This window comes from Barbatula barbatula (genome assembly GCF_947034865.1).
Source record: "Barbatula barbatula genome assembly, chromosome: 10".
NCBI lineage: Eukaryota > Metazoa > Chordata > Actinopteri > Cypriniformes > Nemacheilidae > Barbatula > Barbatula barbatula.
In genome coordinates, this window is record NC_136773.1 from 13,319,687 (window position 1) to 13,343,762 (window position 24,076).

At 38.8% G+C, this 24,076-nt stretch overlaps 2 protein-coding genes across 3 annotated transcripts; one reads left to right on the forward strand and one right to left on the reverse strand.

Moving 5' to 3' along the window:
- Position 1: 1 nt before the first annotated feature.
- slc33a1 (solute carrier family 33 member 1) lies at positions 2-4,599 on the reverse strand. 2 transcript variants are annotated; one of them, XM_079466110.1, is made up of 7 exons: positions 4,463-4,599; positions 3,019-3,811; positions 2,705-2,907; positions 2,002-2,186; positions 1,750-1,867; positions 1,350-1,565; positions 2-1,267 (listed from the first exon to the last, which is right to left on the reverse strand). In XM_079466110.1, exons 2-7 carry the CDS (start codon positions 3,767-3,769, stop codon positions 1,100-1,102), a joined length of 1,641 nt encoding a protein of 546 aa, XP_079322236.1. In that variant the 5' UTR covers positions 3,770-3,811; positions 4,463-4,599; the 3' UTR covers positions 2-1,099. The 2 variants fall into 2 exon arrangements, with proteins under 2 accessions (XP_079322236.1, XP_079322237.1); XM_079466111.1 differs by having other exon boundaries at positions 4,309-4,535.
- Positions 4,600-6,801: 2,202 nt separating this feature from the next.
- gmps (guanine monophosphate synthase) lies at positions 6,802-23,465 on the forward strand. The gene is made up of 16 exons (XM_079466285.1): positions 6,802-7,002; positions 8,463-8,641; positions 10,788-10,902; positions 11,289-11,386; positions 11,512-11,615; positions 11,721-11,914; positions 14,589-14,754; positions 15,129-15,280; positions 15,548-15,721; positions 16,146-16,251; positions 18,081-18,196; positions 18,311-18,436; positions 19,447-19,562; positions 19,893-20,023; positions 20,695-20,867; positions 21,436-23,465. The coding sequence occupies exons 1-16, from the start codon at positions 6,976-6,978 to the stop codon at positions 21,535-21,537; spliced, it is 2,079 nt and encodes a 692-aa protein (XP_079322411.1). The 5' UTR covers positions 6,802-6,975; the 3' UTR covers positions 21,538-23,465.
- Positions 23,466-24,076: the final 611 nt, after the last annotated feature.

The following is a 24,076-nucleotide window of genomic DNA, read 5'->3' on the forward strand; positions in this document are numbered from 1 at the left end:
TGCAACCTCAAATCTTCGTTTCATTTATTGTCATATAAGATAATCATTATTTTTTTACATTACACTTCGGGTATGTATTCACAAAGGTCAAAACAATTCAACAGTACCCTCTTTCCATAAATCAACATAAAACACGAGAAAGTAAAATAAAAGTTAGCGTTCAATGAATGAAAATAGAAATATACCTCCATTAAATTGTTGATCTAAATAAACAGATCAACACAAAATTGAGGATCGAAACGTTTTACGGTGCTGGTGATTTCATAAATATCCACATCCACCGTTTTACAGCAGTAAACAGATTCTACAGTGGACTTTCTGCTCCACTGCTAAAGTCTAAATCATTTTCAGAAAAATTAAAACATTAATTTTGGTCTAGCAAACAAAAAGACACAATGGACACCACTGGCTGCTTGAACAGTGTGTTAAATAAGATTATATGAGAATCACTGGCCATAAAATTACATTTGAAAAGACAAATTAAAAACCTTTTTTTTCATGAAACAGATCTAAGCACCACCTAATACCATATAATTGTCCCTATTAAGCATATATCCCAACATATAAACAAAAATAAAATGATCCCAGGACAAATTATTCCATGTATTTTCTGGGATCTCTGTATGTAAATGGCTATATATCCTTAATGGGGATCTATCCATTTGCAACTGATAATGTTTTAGAGACAATAATTCAAATTAATATTTCACTGCCATCCTGAACAGCTCAAATTGCGTTTCTGGAGTAAAGGCATACATGATAAAATTGTATATATTGAAATGGAAAACAAGGCACAGACAACTCAAGAAATCATAAAGACAGATGCTTGATTATGTCAGAAATGCTTATCTATGTGATCTTTACATAAACTATGACTGTATTGATAATGTATAAATCTTCAGGCTTTAAACGTTGTGATTGTTTAATGGTACAGATTATATCAGCATTTCAGTCTTTGAAGAATAAAGCCTGTCCACAGGCTTTCTACAGTGTGACAAATCACAAGCTGTCACTCGGTGTGGAAAAGACAGGGGGCATAAGAGAGCAAGGCATAAAGTAACTAAACATGACAGTAGCTCTGAGTCCCGCAGAGATTCTGTTATTTGGTAACTCTACAGTGCCATGCCGAGGGGTTTTCTTCTTGTAATCGCATCATCTTCTTTCCGAAAAAGATCCACCAGCAGAGACCAATCACAACACACACCATAGATTCCACGTAGTAACCGTCCAATGTTGTTATACATGTCCCACCCTCTCTGACACAGAGCTGCAGACAATATAAAAACAGATGAAACAGTCTGCAAGCACATAGCAAAAGCCTGTTAATGAGAAAGAAAAATCAAACTCACCCCTGCTTCTTCAAGTGAACTGCATGTTTGGCCAGTGGCTCCCTGGCATTCTTTAAGGGTGAGAGGGTCTACCAGCCATAAAGCTAGAGTAGAAGGCCAGTTACCTCCTAGATTAGTCACAGTGTTTAAAAGGGTCATATAGGTGCCGCCTATGATAGGGTCACTGACCTTAGCATGAAAGGCCATGCAGGCAACGTACATGCTATATAGTGCCACCTAGTGGAAAAACACAAATTCCACAATGAACCACAACGTGTGTAAATATAATTTTTAAATATGTAGTAAAAGTAACATTCAGACATTCCCTTTGGATAACAAAATAAAATATCTAATTTCCTTAAAGGAATAATTCACCCCAAAATGAAAATTCTGTGGTTTATACAGTATATACTGTACTAACCTGATGTCCAGCGTAGCTGAGCATCACCACTGCATAATAGTACACAGGGAATCCCTCCTCATGCCGAACACTTGGGGTCCACCAAACCAGCAGGGCATATTCCAGACCAATCAGTAACCTTTATGTAACACAACATGTGCTCTATTAGTCTATATGCATTTATTCCCAATTTAAGAAGTGGTTGGCAATTTCTTTTGTTGTCACAGCTGTTTATGACAAGCAGGAATTTATGTTTATGGATTCTGTTTGTACCTGAATGGAAAAGCCTTATAAAATATATCTAGTGGACGAGGACCAGCTGTGTATTTACTGATAACTACGGGCAGCAGAATCTGCAGAGGCACCATGGGAACTGCCAGCAGGGCAAGTTGCTCTTTAGGAACCCCAGCTTCCACTAGCTTCAGCCCAGTCACGGCATCCGCAGCAGAAAAGCCAATCTGGAAGTGATGGGAAGAGAGAGATATATAACTGATCTGCATAAGTAAGGCAGCCGGTTGTTATCGCGGAAATAAGCCGGCTACTTTTACATTATCCCGCTTATTGAATGGCCACATTAGATAAAACTGGACATGAAATGTGAATTTAAAATATTTTATTAGCTTATTTTTACCAAATGCCCACCTTCTGTGTGGAAAAGCAGTTTACTTTCGGTTTTAAGATAAGAAACAACATTCAAATGTCACAAACAGGCAATTTTGTTTAACCATTTGTAAATATGATTTCATACATGTTATTAAAAGACATTGTCAAAAAATCTGTCAAAAGGAATTGCTGCATCCGGGTTACCGTGTGTTGTTCGTTTTGAAAGGTTTTTATCTGGGAATAACAAACATGCAAATGTTGCGACTGGCCTATCAGAATCAAGCATTCAACGAACCGTGTCATAATACTACATAAAACATTAAAAAAGGATGATGACAACAGCAATAAGTGAGACCTCAGCTAAAGGACTTACCTTAGCAGTGAGCAATAGGATACAGAAGGTAAAGACTGTGGGCATTTTTACAATGGAGAACAATTGCTTGTAGGTCTCCATGACACCCTGTATCTCCTCTCTGGGCTTTTTCTTGATACGTTGATGTCTGCCGTTCTCCTTTTTCAGGATAGCAACCAGAGTGGTGGACACCATGAAAACAATCCCCCAGAAAAAGAGGAAATCTGACATACGGTGCAGGGCGATACAAATCATTATCAAATGCATTTAAATATGTCAGTCTGTCCACATGGTGATACAACAAAATTTAAGACAATAATTAGCCATTTCTTTACCTGCGAGTGTTACAATGCCCTGGTCCTTGGGTTCGAACCTCAGATACTTGTTGCAGAAATCCGGCGACTCTAATGCAAGAAACAACACATTGCCGAGGAAATATCCAGCTGTTTGTCCCACAGAGTTACATGTTGAAGCATAACCCACATTCTCCTTGGACAGCATGGTCAAAGCCCAGCCGTCAACAGCAATGTCTTGTGTGGCTGCAAGGAACGCTAACAGGAAGAAGACCGCAGTCAACATGATTACATCCGGTCCTCTCTGCCCATCTGTCTGAAGCATTGCGTCAACCGTAAAGGATAGATAAAGCATAAAAAGACCTAGCAGGTACTGAGTAGGCACCAGCCAAGATTTCCTCCTGCCAAACTGCTGCAGGTATACAGAGTCCACCAGGGGAGCCCAGAGCAACTTTAGGCTGAAGGGCCAAAAGACGAAACTAAAATAGGCCTGGTCCTTATAACTGACGTTCTTACTCTGCATGATAAGAGGGATGCTTCCAGCCAAGCCTAAGGGAATGCCCTGAAGCACATACAAGAACAGTAAGAGGGCCACGTTGCCCAGTTCTCCTTGGATTCCATTACGCACTTTGGGACTCCCGCTGTCCCTGTCCGAGCTCCGCAAAAGAGCTTCCTCATCACCGTCCACTTCTAAGTCAGACAGCCTGGGCTCCCTTTCACTCATGTCTAACCGGGGCACCGCAGGTTTCCGCTGCCTCCCGTTCTTGTGTGTGATAGATTTAGACAGTTCCATCTTAATCTGCTCGGCATCAATCCAGGTATGTCCTCAAAACACCTGCATGTGGGACAGAAGCGATGAATTCAAACACAATCAAATACAAACTGAGCATCAGTTTCAAGAACAAGTGAAAGGTATACGGAGTCTGGTGGAGGTGTATTTGACTGGCTGGGTCCTGAACCCAATTGAATACATTCACTATCAGTGCCCGACCATACTGATGCTCTTGTGTTTGAATGGGTGCAAATAACCACATTTCTGTTCCAATTTCTAGAAACAAAAAAAACTTTTAACAAAAAAGGACAAGGGACTCGATAAAGTAGAACTACCAAGCAACAAAAACCACGAGAACTTGACACATATATCAAAACAATTAAATAAAACAAAAGAAAAAGAGTTTGCCAACTGCCTAGATGAATGAGGAATCATTATAGATGGCATAACACGCGATAGATACCAGAGATGTCAACATAATGGTAAGTTAATGTTAATTATAGGACAAACGCAAGGAACACACAAGCATGAGGTGGTAAAAATAACTGATTCATGGTTACCTTGCACTATGATGACATACCACATGACAGTAAACAATCAATGGACAAATCTGGTATTTATCACGCAAATAAAACGTCGATTAAAGACTAACGTTACTGCCCCGTGACATCCGACGAGCAGTGTGTTGCCAAAAAATACCCAAATGTATTATACCTAATGTTTACAGGATACGACGAAAGGCTGTACGTGCACCGAACAGACTGCAAGGAAACCGGAGCAGTGCGTCGTTAAAATGTGTCCGGAGCTTTACGACTGACGTGTCTCACCGCTCCCGTTTTACAGTTCCGCCCGCTTCTCGTTGGTAGCGTATGAAATACTTCTCATGAATATTGACAATGAAAGTTATGATAGTTACAGCAGTTTTGTTACTATTGAAGCTATAATAAATTAATAGATCTCATCCCATTAAGCAGTGATGAAACTTTCATCTTTTTACCAATGGTTAAATGTGATTGTATGTATATTTTCTATATAATCGTCTAATGATAAAGTTAAATAGATTAAAAAAGTCAGTCAGATATTTGACAATAGTGTAGTGTAGTCTAGTTTTTTTTGTATAAGGTAGGATAACAGATTGGTAGGGTTCTTGTATAAATATTATAAATCACTGCTTCTCTCTGTGCATTTAAAACAAGTATATACATTTTATACAGCATATTTCATAGAGTTCATACTGCTTTATATTGACTTAATAGCTTTTAAAATCTAACCCAACTCACATCAGACAAATGAAAAAAAAACGTACACTAACCCTCTTCTCTCAACAGGTAGGCATTTGTTGAAACTAGTAACTTTGTATTAGCACCTATTGTATTATTGCTCTTTTATGACATATCGCTTATTGCTCCCCGAACTCTTTGTAAGTCGCTTTGGATAAAAGCGTCTGCTAAATGACTAAATGTAAATGTGATTAACACACTGCAGTGTGTGCCATTTTTACCACAGACTAGTAAGAAAAAAGAACTTAATAAATATGTTGAAATCTGTATTTTCTTTATACACATATAGCATAGGTGCATCTAAAACAATTGAATATTGTAAAAAAACATTTTCTTAATTGTATTCACTTTATTTCATTCTTTAATATTATAGCTTCATTACATGGAGTGTTTCAAGTCACCTATTGCAAAACAATGTTGATGTAGGTAGAGTATGTAGTATTTACGAATGTGTGAATTATAGGAACAAAAGTATATTGTTTGAATATGCCGCCTAAATACTCTTGAGACCTGCTAGACTTGTGGTTATTAAGAAAATGTGCTGGGTTACTCTGGGAGAACATCTATAATTTCTTTATGACATTAAACTATACCAGAAAAGTTTGAAGGTTAAAGAATCTTCAGTGTAAAGTAGGCTTCGTACATGATTTTCAAGGGAAAGAAGAGAACTAAGTTGCTTTGTTTTCTGCAGTCAATGTTTTCAAATAAATTCAGTTGTCCACGTTTTGCCTTTTGTTTCAGTATTAGGGAATTTTATATTAATATTTAGATACTGTATATCCGCCAATATATCAGTTGTCGGCTTCCAATGTTAAATAATTATCTGTTATCGCTATCGGCCAAAATTGACATATCGGTGCATCCCTAACAAACACAACGGGGAAGACTTTATGAATGTACTGCTTTCCAGAAGAAAATCATCTATACCCCCACAAGAGCTGACTATTCTTGAGTTTTATTTTCAAACACATTCAAGAAAAGTGAACTGTATGGGGAAAATGTGGTAAGAACAGGTACAAGAGCAACAGGGACTGAATTCAACAACTTGAGGCTTCTCGGGGAGTGGACTGACACTGAAGTGTTGTCTAAAAAAATGGGCGACAATTGTCACATTAGCCACTCCTGAACAAGAGACAAATTCAGAGTGCTTCACCAGGGCTAAAGAGAAAAAGAACTGGATTGTTGCCGAGTGGATTTTTATTTGATAGCACCTCTCCCATCCTCCATCATGCAGAGATAATGAATGACTGCATGTGGAGCTGCGTGGAATCAGTAAAAAGGTTTAAATACACGTGACAGAGCATGTTGAATAAAGACATGTGACCAGATGCTTGAGAGTAAACTAAATCAATTTTCTCCATTAGCAGATGGAGTCACACTGGTTTTCTTGGGTAGGTGATTGATACTCATTCAAACCAGTTGTGACTTTACAAAACCAGAAAACTTCAATTGAGATTGATGGTTGCGCTTGCTTAGGCCTACATTGTAATCTGTAGTATATTTTGCCCTATTTGTAAAAGCATCACTCTGTACAAAAACCCAAAATAAATGTTACAATTAGCCAAAATGCATAATACTTCAGAGCTTTATTTAATTCCACGGAGTAACTGAGACAAAGACCCCTTTCATGACCCACAGTTTCATTGAAAGACCACCGAAATTACAAAATTACATTTGTCATGCAACTCTTTAACAAAGTTCTGCCCTTGATATCCCCACCCAGCCAACAGAAAGTTTTCTCCGTCTCTAAACGTCAAACTCCTCCCTTCCAGCGCTCGCATTGAGCTCGGGTGAGCTACGGAACTATATGAACGTTAGTAAAGCGGCCAGCAGGCGAGCGGCAGATACCGTCGGTAATCACACGGAAGCGGCAGTGGAGGACTCGCCGAACACGCTCAGAAGAGAATAACACGCGAGACAGGGTTGTGCATTCCACAGCACGCATCCATGGCGCTGTGTAACGGGGATAGCAAGGTCAGTAAACCGAACTGAGCATCCACAGAAGTTCAGCCCGTCCTTGTGCGTATCACCGGTGCTCGCCGCCGCAGAGGTGGACGGGGCTGCTCCGGTTGTCGCTTCACACGCGGCCTGTCCGTTCTGGGAAACTTATAGCAGACTGCGCACCCGGGATTTCATGCTTTCGGAGATCGCCGTGTCTTTATGAAAACATTGTGCGCGAATGTTATCGTCCCAGCGCACGCCACCCTGCCCGACCTCGTGATGTGTAATGCGAAGGCGATAGTGGGAGCTTTTTGTGCCCCGGGCGAGGCTTACAGGCTCACCGCGCGATGCCTTGAGAAACAGTCGATCGTGCGCTGGCTGAGCCGGGCTCGCGAGCGCTGTCCATGAGGCTAAGCTAATGCTAGTTAGCCACAATCTGTGTGACATGAGCCTCCATTGCCAATGAGACCCGTGAAACACTGGCGGGGTTCGTGTAGCTAAAACGAATGTACTTGTTTTACCCGCGTATACATTTCTTTAAGGCAAACGAAAAAGTTGCTTTGTGCGTCCTTACGCTAATATCAGCTGTAGCCTATAAACAGGCCAGTGCCTATTCTGACTGAATCATGTTTTCTGTAGACCGGACTGAAACAGTCCCCACACACATACAAATGCAATGTCTGCCGATTAACATTTGCGCACTTTAAGTTGTTATTATCCGCTAACTTTAAGCACTGTTACTGGGTTTGAGATGTGTTTGGAAGTGAGCGAAGTGCTGTTATCTTGCGCTTAACCACGTGGGAACGTTCGTACTATACGCCACAGCAAGAGAGAGACGATTTTGCTGAAAAAGACCAAGTGCTACATAGTATCAGCGTGACATATTTGACTTGTGTAATTTTTTTCACAAGCCTGGGGTATATTTAAGGATTTAGTGATATAAAGTTTGAACTGGGCGTTTACTGCACTACGTGGTCAATACAGATATGATGAAACAGTTCATCTTGCTAAAATGTATTAATAACATGTTGATATTTTCCCTGTTACCCCAAGTATGGGTGAAAGCCCACCCACCCCCATGACCGCCTTTATACTTGCACGATTAGTTTCACACACGTTGTGTTTCCTTGTCAATAATGAATACAATTTGCATATTTGTTTATTTAAAATTTGTCTTTAAATCCCATGCAATTCCTAAACACATGTGTTTAGCTTCATTGAAGCAGATGTTTACTGTCTCTCTGGTTGTATTTAAATAATTTTACAGCCAAAGCAGTGTTTAGATATTTTACAACATTAATGCAAGTCTGAGGTACAGAACCGGTTATCTCCCCAACATCAATCACCTTCATGGTATTCATGTGACCTCTGATCAGAAGCAGCACATCTATAGTCACATGTGCACACATGCCTTTAATGCATCACAAATTCAATTAGTGACATTTTAAATCGATTTTTTCTCTTTTCAATGTATTGTGTGTGTGTGCATGCAGCTGGATATTGTTGGAGAACCCAAAGATGGTTTATGTTCCTATGAGGGTGCTGTGGTGATCCTGGATGCAGGAGCACAGTATGGGAAAGTGATTGACAGGCGGGTGCGAGAGCTGTTGGTCCAGTCAGAGATTTTGCCTCTGGAGACGCCAGCCTTTGCCATCAGAGAGCAGGGTTTCAGGTGAGCCCCTCCTAATCCATACTTGTTTCTCTTATGAGGAGAGAAAAGAAGTGAAGTTATGTTCTTATGTAAAAACAGCGGACGCATTAACTCATAGTTTTATTAAACAGTAGTTAGACAGTACAGCAAAGCATGCCATTTATCAGGAGTATTCTCTGTCAGTGACAGTGCTGTGTACTTGAGACAGGTCTGATCAGATCTTCCTAATCATTGTTTCCTTTAAATACATTTATGTTTTCATGTATTTACAGGTTTTTATGAAAGAGCAATGATATTTACATAACGCTTGACAATAAGTTTGTATTTGTTAATGCATTAGAGCCATAAATGTGCGACAAATTTAGCATTTATTAATCTTTTTAATGTTCTTTCATGTTTGTAGTTACTGAATAATTGTTCATGTTAGTTCAATGGTTATTAACTGATGTAAACGTACAGCTTTTTATTAAAATTTAGAAAAGTATTAATAAATGCTAATAGTCTAGAAGTATTGTTGTTCAATGTATTATCGTTAAAATACAGCTTTATTATAAAGGGTTTCCAACATTTCTTTGAATTTGTCAAAAATGTCATTGTAGAAATTAGGGATGTAACAATGTCAAAATCTCACTGTGCGATATTACCTCGGTATAAAGTCCATTGAAAACTGGAATGGGCATTTTTCAATAATTTCATATTCGAATATTTGAGCTCATAAAAAACGAATATTTGAATATTGGTTTATTTAAATTAAGTTAATAATGACATAATTTATGTTTTTATTTAGTAAGAATTTGACATCAATCTTATAATTATCATTAAACATTAATGCATTCAATTATATCCTCTATATAGGTTTTTTAATGTTGAAAAAATTGAAAAATACATAAAGCAGCATTTAATCCTGCGCAGAACGGTATAATACAAAAAGAAAACGGACAAAACAAAACGCAGCGTATTGACAGTCTGTGATATATGATCTTGATTATTTTGTTTTTACATGTTCTTGATAAGAAAAACAAGCATATAGGTCTATTTTACTCTGGTGAAAGTCTGTTTAACATATCAACGTTAAACAAGCCGACAGGGGAGAAACCACGCTGCTTTTCTCTAACTCCCGGTAACAAAACCCAGATCTGACAAGAATATCTGGTTTATTGTTTATAATATTGATAATAAATAAAGTAAACTGGCATGATATCTCCATGCCGACTGTCAAGATCATAAAAAATTATATTTAAAAAAAAAGTTTAATATTACGTTGGTATTTTTATACCTAATGTAAGTAATATTAACGAAAATAGTTTTTGCGGATCGAATATTTTCAACATTTGTGCACATCCCTAGGTAAAATATTAATTGCAATATTTAAAATGACAAAGGATGACTTTGAAAAGGGCCATAAGCATCCTTTTTTCTTTATCCTCCAACTCATACCTCTTAGCAACACTTATGATCATAGTATGAGATGGGTCAAATGACCTATAAATCCCTTTTTTAAAATAAAATAATTGCACCAGATGGACCTTGCCACAGTTTTCTAACATTCTCTATGTTAGATCCGGAAGACCTATCGTTTCATACAGTCATGTGACCACGATTATATTGAGACAATTTTGCTATTGCGATAACACCATATCATTAATATTGATACATCCCTAGTAAAGATCAACCAACATTTGAGAATAAAAACAAAAGTAAGTAAGCCTGTGGCTCAGTAGTTAGATCGTGGCACCAAGGTCATGGGTTGGATTGGATAAAAGCGTCTGCCAAATGTGTACATTTTTAGAAATCCTAAACTCTTGAAAAACATGTCCCACACATTTACAAAACACCGGTCAGTGCTGAAGATAAACATGTGGATTGGTTTATTTTGTTATGTCTTTTTGAGAACACAGTGCGAGTTTGCAGAGAGCTGAGCATCCCACCTGTGAGGAGAGAAAATGAAACAAAGCTGTTGTGTTTTCCTGAAGCACTGAACAGTGAGGGACTCGAATTGTACCTAATAGAAAGAGCCGCAATTTAGTCAGAAAAGGCTCATGTAATCTGGCCTTGACATTATAGCCTTCACCCTCTCAGTAATTCAAGTTAAAATAGGATAGATAAATTTTTCGGTATTGTGTTTTAGTTTATATTTTAACAATAAAGGTACTTTTTTTTGTGTTAGGGCCATTATTATATCTGGAGGCCCAAACTCTGTCTATGCTGAGGATGCACCCTGGTTTGACCCTGCTATATTCACCATTGGAAAACCTGTACTTGGAATCTGCTATGGAATGCAGGTGAGAATTTTTGGGTTTATTTACATTTGTGCTTTAACAATAGACACAGGCAGTGCATTTACTGACCGAGCACTGTGTTGGTTTATTCTATTTATATTCACATCTTAAAATATACACAATTTTAGTTCAATTTGATTATTTCAAATCCATTTCTAATCCTTATTTATCTTTGTTCTCTTTGTAAATAATTTCTTTGCAAATCGCTTTGAATATCTTTGTGGATAAATTGTGCTATATAAATAAACTTGCCTCTCCTCAGAATATCGAATAGCCGTGCATCACAGCATCTTTCATAAATATAATCCATCATAGTTCTCTTGCCATATTCTTTCTGTAAACAAATAGACTGTCTAGGATATAATCCGTAACACATCTGCATTCCTCAGATGATGAACAAAGTGTTTGGAGGCACGGTGCACAGGAAGAGTGTGAGAGAGGATGGTGTTTTCAACATTGCTCTGGACAACTCCTGCTCTCTTTTTAGGTAGAAATCCCCTGATTATGTTATTTAATATTATATGTTTTCTCTTTCACCATGTTTGGCATATTTGGCAAAAGCCCAAGGTTACATGAAAAATTGCACTCACACCTTCTCTTGTGTGTTTTAAGGGGCCTGCAAAAAGAGGAACATGTGCTGTTGACACACGGAGACAGTGTCGACAAAGTAGCAGATGGATTTAAGGTTGTCGCCCAGTCTGGAAATATCATTGCGGGTAGGCAGACAGGAAACTGCAGATTTGTTTTCATGTCCTAAATCCTGGAAAGTTGCTGTGGGCGTTTGAGGTTTAAGGCATTTTCTGTCATCATCTGTTTCTCAGGCATTGCTAATGAACAGAAGAAGCTGTACGGGACTCAGTTTCATCCAGAGGTGGATCTGACCGAGAGGGGGATGGACATGTTACGCAACTTCCTGTTTGAGATTGCTGGCTGCAGCAGTAGCTTTACCGTCCAGAACCGTCAGCTCACCTGCATCAGAGATATCAGTGAGAAAGTAGACAAATCCAAAGTTCTGGTGAGTACAGAACAACTTTGCATTAAAAATTAACCAGCATTCCTATCAATAGATTGTATATTCTGTGGGTTTAACAGGGAATAATGGTATTTGGGTCGGAAACTGTGAGGTTTGTTTGCATGTTTTTTGAACGATTTGATATATTTATTTGACATATCTGCAAACAAGTCGCTTTTTCCGTTGGCGGGAGGGGGGGGGGGTGGGCTTAGGCGTCTACTCTGGAGCATCTGAAACACCTTTGGTCCAGCACCTGGCTTCGTTTGCCAACCAAAATCAAGATTACAGCGTTGTCTTTAGTCGTCGGGCCAACCAAAATCACACTTTCTAAACGTCATCTTTGCGCCTGTAAAAAGCATTGCTGAAAGGGACGAATGGAAAGTGTCTGTCGAAGTGAAAATGGCATTAATATTTATTATTCACTTCGCCTGTGTGATCGAAACGGCTATGTTATGAAGAGACAGTTGCCAATCTCCTTTCGAATTTCCACTTCTAGAGCTTGGGTGAGATTGATATTCGTCCAAAGTTTGTCGCAGAAGCTGTAGTTTACAGCTGATATGTAATAATTATTTCAGAGACCGATCACTTCGCTTCAATTGTCACAGTACATGTTGGCATTCATGGTTCCCTCAATAAACTGTAGCTCCCCAGTGCCGGCAGCACTCATGCAGCCCCAGACCATGACACTCCCACCACCATGCTTGACTGTAACCAAGACACTTGTCTTTGTACTCCTCAACCAGGCATTTTCATGTGTTGAGTTATTTTGAGGGGATAGGAAATTACACTGTACACTCACTACTTTACATCGTAGCAAAGTGTACTTTCTTCAGTGTAGTCACATGAAAAGATCACTTCTGTGAGATACTGTATGTCGCAGGAGCCACACGGTTAACTTTTTTTATTGCTTGTATCTGCTTTTTGACCTTTCTTTTTATGAAAGCTCTTAATAACTCTTTTTTTTTTTTTGAGCTCTTATAACTCAATCAGGTCCCGCACTTTATTTTCTCAATCTTGCATGTTTTAAAACCAAAACCTCCTTGTTTCGAATGGACAAGCCTCCAGTTTGTATTAGGAATGACCAGGGCCAGACGGAATCTGCAGACTTTTTGTGAATTCTGCGCAGAATCTTTTTCTTATTCTGCGGAATAGTTTTTATATTGTTTGAAATGTGTTATAAGTAAAAAAAATTTGCAATTGCAATTAAACCTAAATAAAAACGTTATGAACATGTTTTATAAACACCATTATTGAATATAGACCTACTTGTTTATTTATAATATATTTTACATGCAGAATGACATATTTTTATAATGATGATCATACATGTAAACGCTGTTCACAGCTTTAAACTCTGACGATCTCAGTCGTGTTTTTGACGACTTTAATGGATCTTTCAGTGATACTGTTTCAACCCATGAGATGAAGAAGAAAGGAATTAATGTGGAAAAAACATAAACTTGTTCGCTCATTGCATTGTTTGGTGTGAGTTTGTTGCGTCTGATTACGCAGCGCTTCTTAAACGCAAGTATAATGTGGAGGCGAAGTATAAAATCAGGCTTTTCAAACAAAAACACGCGATGCAATACCAACACGACAACCATATCGTGTGGACATTTATATAGACAGGCTGCTTAATTTTTATTTTGCTTTGCGTGAGGTAAAATTTGCTTGTTCTGTAGCCTACTTTAGAAACGATCACGATCTATAAGATTCGCGTGAGAAGTGGACTGTGGATGTCTTTGGAATCGATCACGCCATAAAATCGTCAGATTGCAACACTAAACAGCAGAGTACTTGATGCGTTCTCAATCAAATACACGGTACTGTTCCGCGGAAATATCCGCAGATACCCGCGGACTCCGTCTGGCCCTGGGAATGACTTGGGAAGGTGCACCTCTCAGAAAACGTAGACAAATGAAGATTTTTTAGATGTTTAATTTTGACTTAAATGTATTTATTTTTAATAAAAATTTCAAATTCGAACAAAATCCATTTGTCACTTTTTCCTGTTGCTCAAAATGATAGTCATGTGATTAGCTGCTGTTCCAGCCCCCCGTCGTACGGCTGTCACCTTTGACCTCTTCCGAGTTTGCAGGTCTGTTTGAATTCTGCCATTCTGTCCTTGTGGGCATTCAGCTCTGGCCTCAGAAGTTCTCCTGAGCAGCAGGAAGATGATGATTACACTGATGGCATTGCAGGATGCTTTTTGGCAGCAGAATGGTTTTAACATCTTTCAAAAGGGCCCTATTGGCTTGTGATCGCCATCCGAACGTTGAACACTTGAGTGAAAGTGATGCTATTATTATGGATCTGCCTCGATATACTAAGATAGTTTTTGTTTGGTCGAAAGCATATTTGATATTACCATAACACTCTAATTTATCTATTAATTGCTGTTGCTTGAGGCAGTACATGGGTGGGATTTGAGTGCGTGTGTTTGAGGGCAAGTCATTAAAAAATGCCAATTACTTGGCATTCTTTCCTAAAGCAAGAAGATTGACTCTGTAAAGTGGGTCTCCTCTCTTGAGAAAAGGAACAGAGGGTTATATTGGCTTTATTATCTTATTGTTATTGAATCTCCCTCCCACAAAGTCAAACCCTTAGTACTGTTTTCTATGGAACAGTTCTTTAAAGTTCGAGAGTGATGTGTGTGTACACTGAAATCTCTGTGCAGGTTTTATTGAGCGGTGGTGTAGATTCAACAGTGTGCACAGCTCTGCTGAATAAAGCCCTGAACCAGGATCAGGTGATCGCCGTTCACATTGACAACGGCTTCATGAGGAAGAGAGAGAGTCTGAGCGTTGAGGAAGCACTGACAAAACTGGGCATCAATCTCAAAGGTAACAGGAAAATGTTTTTTTTGGTTGGGCGAATGTCAAATAAAGCATATTGTAAAGATTTAAATTGGTTAAAAAAAATTCAAGGAATGCACAAATTCCTCAAAATTAAACAGCAATTGAAATATATCTTGTATATGCACATTTTTTTATTGCCCTTTGTTTTCTCTTAAGAATATAAAGGTGGATTATACCCCCAACAAAACTGCATCACTACTTTCTTTCTAAAAGAACTAAAAAAAGTATTTGAAAGGTGGTCGTCCACTTTGGGCAGCCTGTTTGAAATGAATGCCTTACAAACAAAAAAATTAACATCAGCTCTCTTGCAACTAGGCGTTGTACAATTTGTGACTCTTCTATTTCTGTCTTCTTCACAGTTGTAAACGCAGCACACACCTTTTACAACGGCACAACAACACTGCCGATATCAGAAGAAGACCGCACACCCAGAAAACGCATCAGCAAAACACTCAACATGACCACCAACCCAGAAGAGAAAAGAAAGATCATAGGGGATACATTTGTGAAAGTGTGTAAAATTATATGATCCTGTTCTCTGCTATAACCATTTATCTCCCATTAACTGAATTGATGATGTCATTATTTTTAGAGGAGGATTATGTTAACGCCGAACTGAATTAGCTATTGATTTACTTTAAAATACCTGGAGTAAAATATCTGGAGTAAACATCAACAAGCCTTTACCTGGACAATAAACCAATTACAAAGCATTACACTTTAAGAGGTTATTGGAATGTGGAGTAGACGGTGGGCTTTAATGTTCTGTCTCTCTCAGGTTGCGAATGAGGTGATCGGAGAGATGAATCTGAAGCCAGAGGATGTGTACCTGGCGCAAGGCACGCTCAGGCCAGACCTGATTGAGAGCGCCTCTCATCTCGCAAGCGGAAAGGCTGAAGTTATTAAAACGCACCATAATGACACAGAGCTCATCCGCAAACTCAGAGATGAGGTAAATATCAACCAGCTTTATGCTGAGCTTTGGTGCTCACACGGGTGTTGCAGGTTTGTGATATTATAAACTGTGAAATAAATATATTTGTCTTTCCTCAATAATTCCTGTCAGTCTTCACTGTGTAAATGAAAAGAAGCAAAAACGATACCCATATAAAGATGTTCAGAAAATAGTAGAAGTGTATCTCGTAATGTTTTAGGGACAATTTATACATTAAAGTATTTCTCTCTTTAAATGTGTCTGGACTCTGAAGAACTGTTTATGCACAATATTAAGCTAAAATTTGTTTTTTTGAGACCCCCCTTCTGCGGACCCGAATAGAGGTTTACAGCAGGGAATCCGTCCCTTTCAGCTTTAGAAAAACACATTTACGCCTCTTGTCTAACTGTTATTTTGTTCTTGGGAACGTGGTTCCCTGCAGGGAAAAGTAATCGAACCACTGAAAGATTTCCATAAGGATGAAGTGAGAGCGTTGGGACGAGAGCTGGGGCTTCCAGAAGAGATCGTCTCTCGACACCCCTTCCCTGGTGAGACCATCAACATGCTTCAAATTTAAGAATTTAACCACGTTTTTTATTTCTGATTTAAGTTGAACTAATATGTCAGAAGTTGATATAAATCCTACAGCAGATTCCTTCCAGTTCTGTCTGTTAGCAAATATCTAATCCTTAAACACAATGTGAATCCTGTGTAGTTTTCATTGGATATGCATTCACTTACAACCCCAAAACAGAAAAAGTTGGGACAAAGTCTTAAATTAAAATTAAAACTGAAAACAGTGATCTGAAAACCCTTTTTGGTGTGTATTGCACTTAGAAACTTTAGACTAACCTTTGTCTGATGTTTTACAAGATTCATTTTATTGTCTCTTCAAAATAAACACATATATGCATTTTGAGTCTTGCAACATATTCCAAAAAAAGTTGGGACAGTAAAACATTTACCACTTTGTAACATTGCCATTTCCTTTCACAACACTCAAAAGACCTCTAGGGACAGAAGACACCAAGTGATTTAATGTTTCAGGAAGAATTTTGTCCCATTCTTCCTGTAAACATGTCTTGAGGTGTGCAACAATATGAGGTCTTCGTTGTCGCATTTTACGCTTCAAAATGCGCCACACATTTTCTATTTGAGACAGATCAGGACTGCAGGCAGGCCAGTCCAGCACCCGCACACTGTTCTTTCGCAGCCATGCCTTTGTAAAGCGTGCAGAATGTGGCTTTGCATTATCCTGTTGAAATATGCATGGCTGTCCCTGGAAGAGGCGTCGTCTTGAAGGCAGCATATGTTGCTCTAAAATCTTTATGTACTTCTCAGCATTAATGGTGCCATCACAGAAGTGCATGTTACCCTTGCCAGTGACACTGACGCAACCCCAGACTATGACAGACCCTGGTTTCTGTAGTTATTGCTGATAACAGTCTGGATGGTCCTTTTCAACTTTGGTCCGGATCGCCCGACGTCCATTTTTTCCAAAAAAAAACTCAAAAACTGATTCATCTGACCATTATACACGTTTCCACTGTGTCATGGTCCATTCTAGATGTCTCCGAGCCCAGACACGTCGACGGCGCTTATGGACACTGTTAAGATAAGGCTTCCTTTTGGCACAGTAAAGTTTGAAGTGGCATTTGTGGATGTAGTTTCGTATTGTGCTGCTTGACAAAGGTTTGTCAAAGTAATTCTGAGCCCATGTGGTTATATCAGCTATGAAAGAATGACGATTCTTGATACAGTGCCGTTTTAGGGCACGGAGGTCACGGGAGTTCAGCGTAGGCTTGCGCCCTTGGCCTTTATGCACTGAAATTGCACCAGATTCCTTGAATCTTTTAATGATGTTGAATACCGTAGAGGACGAAATATTCAAATCTCTTCCTATCTGTCTTTGAGAAATACTTTTTTTAAACTTTTCAATAATTTTCTCACGTGTTTCTTGGCAAACTGGTGATCCTCGGCCCATCTTTGCTGCTAAAGGACTAGGCCTTTCCTGGGTGCTGGTTTTATACCAAATCATGACTACAATCACCTGTTGACATCACCTATTTCAAATCACATCGTTAAAAAATGTTTTACCTCATTATAGCCCAAAATCTACCCTCCGTCCCAACTTTTTTTGAAAGGTGTTGCAGGCATCACATTACAAATGTGCCTACATTTTCCATGAAATTGTATTTTTTTTCTTTTTCAACATTTGATATGTTGTCTGTACCCGTTTGGCAACTAAATATGAGTTTATGAGATTTGCAGATTATTACATTTTGTTTTTATTTACATTTTACACAATGTCCCAACTTTTTCTGTTTTGGGGTTGTATTATGCCGTGCTGTAATTGGGATTGTTTTATGTGGCGCAGGTCCAGGTTTGGCCATTCGAGTGATCTGTGCTGATGAGCCTTACGTCTGTAAAGACTTCGCTGAGACCAATAACATCCTGAAAATCATCACAGATTTCTCTGCCAGTGTCAAAAAGGTGAGCGTTTAAACTGCGCTGTCCTGTTGCTCAACATTTAGTCTGTCGATTGAGTTTCCAGTGGAATGTGTTACGTGCTAATAAAAGTCTCAATGTTTTTTATGTTTCATTCAGCCACACACCCTTCTTCAGAAAGTGAAGTCATGCATATCAGATGAGGAGGAGGAGAAACTCATGCAGATCACCAGCCTTCATTCACTAAATGCCTTTCTGCTGCCAATCAAAACTGTTGGTGTCCAGGTGAGCTTTTATCTGCCTGTGTTTTCAGAACCGTTATTATTTGGGGCCTGTTTGAAAAACAAACATTTTAGTTTTTCCTTTTGTGCACATGAATTGCAGTGTTTTGTTGAAGCGACGGTTCACCCAAATATGATATTTCTGTCATCATTTCAAACATGTTTGACTCCAAACCACAGCGGTACGCTTTGATGTGGGTCATTGGTTTTGAAGTGAAGGGGTTCTGGTGTTGTTCGGTTACCAACACTGTTCAAAATATTTTCTTTTTTGTTCTGTGGAAGAAAGAGAGTCATGCATGTTTGAAGGGACAATAAGGTGAGTAAATGATGACAGAATATGTATTTACGGGTGAACTATCGTATTTTATAAAATGAAAGAAAATCAGAATGGTAGACTGACCTGTCTGCCTGCATAGCACCCTTCTTATTTTCCTGTAGCCACAGCACTGTTGTTAGTTGTTGACACACATTTTTACTGACTCTCTTCTCCTCTCTCGCTCATTGTGTTACTGTTTAGGATTAGATGTAATTTTATAGCTATTTGGAGTTCAGTAAATGTCAAGGAGCCCAACTGTCTATATATCAGAACACAGACTGATAGTTTCTCCAATGCGTTGGTGCCGTGCGTGAGTGTCATGATGTTTGTATTTATAGACCGATTTATGGTCGGCTGGTTTGCTTCTGTGAGATGAAGCCATTGGATAGAACACATCCAGACAGAGGCAGTCAGTGTCTCACCACATAGCTTTATGATGCATGGCTGGGCGTTTCTATTATAAACTGCCTACTGCTATAGCACGCTGAGCTAAAATTACCACAGACAGACTGCTGACTCACATGGGATGGAAGTTTGACATGCTTATGTGTTGCATTTATTCATGAATTTAAGATTTTGTGAACTATGAAAGAATAGAGTACAGGACTAATAGATGGTGTACCTGAATTCTAAAAGAAACTTGTTTTAAGAGTGCAGATCATGTCCTGATTCGGGTACCATGTGATCTCTCTTTACAGGGCGACTGTCGCTCATACAGTTATGTTTGTGGGGTGAGCAGTAAAGAAGCTCCTCACTGGGATTCACTGATGTTTCTGTCCAGACTTATCCCTCGAATCTGTCACTCCATCAACAGGTAATATCTTTGTCGCAGTCCTTTTTTGACCTTTAAAGCTGGTGCATATAATAATTGGTTATCATGTCATGTGACTAAAAAACGTGACCGCAAATAAGATTTGAGAGTTACGGCACAGGGAAGAACTGTGTCTTATGCAAAGCTATGAAAAACAAGCCCATACATTTAATCTTTTGTGTTAAACTGAAGAAAACAAGCCCAGAAAATAGTTAGAAATATATGAGGGTGTGTAACTAATGACAAAATTCTTCTGTTTTGAGTAAACCATTGTGTGTACCTTCAATAAGTAGTAAGAAAAATAATGGGTCTTTATTCTCTCTTCATTCGCAGAGTTGTTTATGTTTTTGGGTCACACGTAAAAGAGCCGCCCAGTGACATCACACCCACTTTCCTGACCACTGGTGTACTGAGCACACTAAGACAAGCTGACTTTGTAGCACACTCCATTTTGAGAGAGTCTGGTAAGAACCGAATGTCTGCTTCATTATTGTCATAACCTTTTCAGACGTAAACACTCCCACCACAGCAACGGCTACTGTGAGAGCAGAGTCAATATTTTCACCACAGCTATGTCTCATTCTGTGGGATGAACGTCATCAGCTGATGTTGCTACTTCTGAAGCGTGAATGAAGTGAAACTGGGGTTTTGTGGACACCTAGTGGTTCAATGAGTAATTGCAGATTTGTTTGACAATTATACTGTAAGTATTGTAAAATATATAAATGTTAATGCGCCATCATGTTTTAGAATTTGCCCAATGGCCAGATGTTTTGCAGCACGTATGAATAGTCTTCTTGTATTTGTAACTTGTTGCAGACATAAAAGATATAAATAAACATGCTTACATTTACATGCTCTACAAACCACTGTGGCACAGCCATGTCTAAGAATAACAGTTGTACAACAGTTGGGCGTTGTGCATTAATTTATTTACATGAAAATTACACCCTAACATTCAAATAATCTTGTATTTTAATTCTAATAAAATTAAACATTTAGATTAAAGTGATAGTTTGCCCCCAAAAGTTACAGCTTTGCAGGGCTTTTTAAATGTTTCATGGGTTTCTTTGTACAGACTAGTATTTAGGCTTGTTCAGTGTGTTGAAGTAACGTGTTGTGCTTTATTTTCCAGGCTACTCTGGCAAGATCAGTCAAATGCCAATCATTCTCACCCCACTGCACTTTGATCGTGACCCGCTTGCAAAGCAGCCCTCCTGCAGACGATCCGTCGTCATCAGAACCTTCATCACCAGTGACTTCATGACGGGTATTGCCGCTACTCCAGACAACCAAATCCCTGAAGAGGTGAGAAATGTTTTTTTTTTAAAGGTTAGAATCTGAACCGTAGAAGCACGAGGGCCATCAAAAATAGCTAGATGTGGTGCAATGGAATGAAAATGAGAATTTAGTGGTCTTGTTACATGTAGGTTCTCAACACACCGTCTTAAAGAGATAGTTCACCCAAAAATGACAAATCAGTGCAATAGAATTGTCTGGTTACAAACATTCTTTAAAATATGTTTCTTGAGGGTGAAGAAACATATTTTAAAGAATGTTTGTAACCAGACAATTCTATTGCACTATTTACTTTCATAGTTAGAAAACGTCCTACTACTTTCTACTCATAGTAGGTGCCCCAGAACTGTCTGGTTTTCCACTTTCTGCCAAACATATATTTTGTGTTCAGCAGGATTTTAAAAGTGATTTCAGAATTTTCATTTGGGGTTCATTTTCCCTTTAATGTTTAATGTTCCCTTTGCTAGTTTTTTCAGTGTCTTACTGTTATTTCAACAAGTGTGCTCATGATATCCTTGTACACACATCAAAAATGGAATACAATAACTTGTCCCTAACTTATGCTTTGTGGCAACAGGTGGTTCTTAAAATGGTCAATGAGATCAAGAAAATCCCAGGTATCTCGAGGGTGATGTACGACCTTACCTCCAAGCCTCCAGGAACCACAGAGTGGGAGTAGAACAGTGGACTTTTTCATCTGACCTATCCTTGTCTCCTCTACCTCCCCCTTAACCCAGTACTGCTACATTCCCTCCAGAAACCCCTAAATCCCAAATTGTCTCCGCTCCTGCGAAAAATCCCCCCCTCCCTACCCCTTGGTCACGCCGGCCTGCCCTGTCATTGTACCACCAAGACGGAACATTCCCTACACAGGCAGGTTGTACTGTGATTTGGTGTAAAACTGACACCGCTACTTGACTTCTGCCTCATTTTCTGGGGTTGGTTGTAACATTGGTATTATTATTATTAATGTCGTTATTATCTTCATCATTGATGATGATGATGATAATGATATGTGGATTAAGTTTTTTTTATATCAGCTCTGTGTTTAATGCATTGTGACCGGTCACTTCTCTATAATCTCTGTTATAGCTACTGAAGGTGGAAGGTCATATTAGGGCAGTTGACTGTCCAAGTGCAGCATGACACGAACAAGCAACACTTTTTTTTAACAAACGTACAGATTCTGTTTGAAGGACAAAGTTCCAAATGCTGTTTCCTGCCGCCTTTAAGATCAGTTTTCAATAACCCGGCTTGTGCGGTGTTGATTTATTTGTTTGGATTGCTTACATAAACTCTTGAAGTGGCGATACGACGTGACCAATTGATATTTTCAACTTTATTTGCCAAAAACAGATCAGAGCGTCATGAGCGCTGCTTGTCACACTGGTGGACAGCAGGTTTGGTGTAATAGAGGTTTGCTGTGAAGGAGACGCTGTATAGCTCCTGGAATTTGTGCCTGTTTTATCTTTTTTTGTTTTTCAGGGATGTGACTTTACTTTATGCTGCATATTTTGCCTCTATTTTCTAGAACATACATCATTTTGACATACATTATTGTTTTACAGTTAAAATCCGCTAACTAAATTTAACCGAGAAGAAAAGTTGCATGAGATTGCTTTGGGTTTAGAGAATAAATCTTGATTTACACTTATTTTACCCAATTGTTTTTAGGATAAATCTAGAATAAATGAGTGAGGTTTGTCTCTAAAACAAGACAAGAAGTGCCAGTGAGATGATAAACTTCATTCGATATACGTGTTATACACCAGTTATGCTTCTCGGGTATTTTTACTGTGAAACACGAGGGAAAACAAATTGAGAAAATGTTTTTTGTTTCAGTAAGATCAATAGTGTACTTAATTTCACCGATAAAGGCCTTGGTATTTTCTTGTGCTGGGCAGAGCAGTCTTGTTTCCAAAGGCACAAGAAAGAAGCAGACAGGGAAAGAATAGATGATTGACAGGACTTTTATTCTGAAGAGCAGAAACAATCCGAATAGGTCAAATCCTTTATAAGCCAGTTTGAGCTTTACAGATTTTTAACTATAAACTGCTGTCAATGTAGGAGTCCTGTAGGTATGGTTTCAATATTTCACTCCTTTAACAAACACGTGCTCTTATAAAAATAGAGGGGGGGGGGGGGGAGGCGTTGAATGGACACAAATGGAGATCTATGTCCAGCCCTCGGTCTAATTTATGATGTAGAGAAATGTTGTGATATGAGTAACATGCTTGGTATTTATTGTCTTCAAAGATTTCATTTCATAACCTTCTGTTGTCACAATAGCAAAAAACTCAATGCAAGATGAACATCTTTGTCTGAATTGTCTTCTCTGTGTCACCTTTACCGTAGTGTATATTTTACATGTCTTTTGAAAATACATCTAACAAGTTCCTAGTGGGTAAACTGCAATATTACATGATATTCAGTTTAATTTATGCAATTCTATGTCTATTTTCCCGCTCCCCTTTTGTTTAAAATGAACAATGCTGTTTTACCTTAGTATTGTGCCTCAGACCAAGCCACCGCATGCAGTTTGAAGCTGATATTTGTATAATGCAATCTGAGCTTTAATAAAGAACTCTGTGTTCAGATTTCGCCGTCCTTCGCAATGACCTTTTAATCATTCAGATGCTATTAGCAAATGGTAGTAATATAAATGATTGAGATATGCTTCTGTATAGAAACTACTCATGATTGCTGGACAATGTTCCTAAAATCTTAAACAGAACTTTGCGGGTTTTTCTAGATGAACCCTTTGCACAGGGCTCTTGACAGGAATCCAGTCAGCCAAAGATGATTTGCTTATCGTCAGACGCACACGCATGCCCCTCAGTTAACTTCCGGTCTTTGTTTGGTTGTAATATAGCAATACATTTTATAATAAATTTATATTAATGTGATATTATATATTAGTTGTAGTAGATGAAATAAAACCTTTGGGTCACATAACAAGGGCTGCCAAGAGTGCTTTTCCACAATCGCCCCGAACCGTTCCAAGCAGTCTGGGATGGTTACAGTTATGTTTCCACGTGAGCCTGGTTCGACAACCAAACCGTTCTCGGCTTGGAAATTTTGGCAATTAAATGTCAGACGGCTAGAGTTACTGTTTAGAGAGCTGAACAGTGACCAAACAAAGAAGACATTTATAGTCCCAGTGAACTGAAAGTTCGAGCGTATTTCCGTATTTTTCCGTGCATTTTCAGATTTTAACT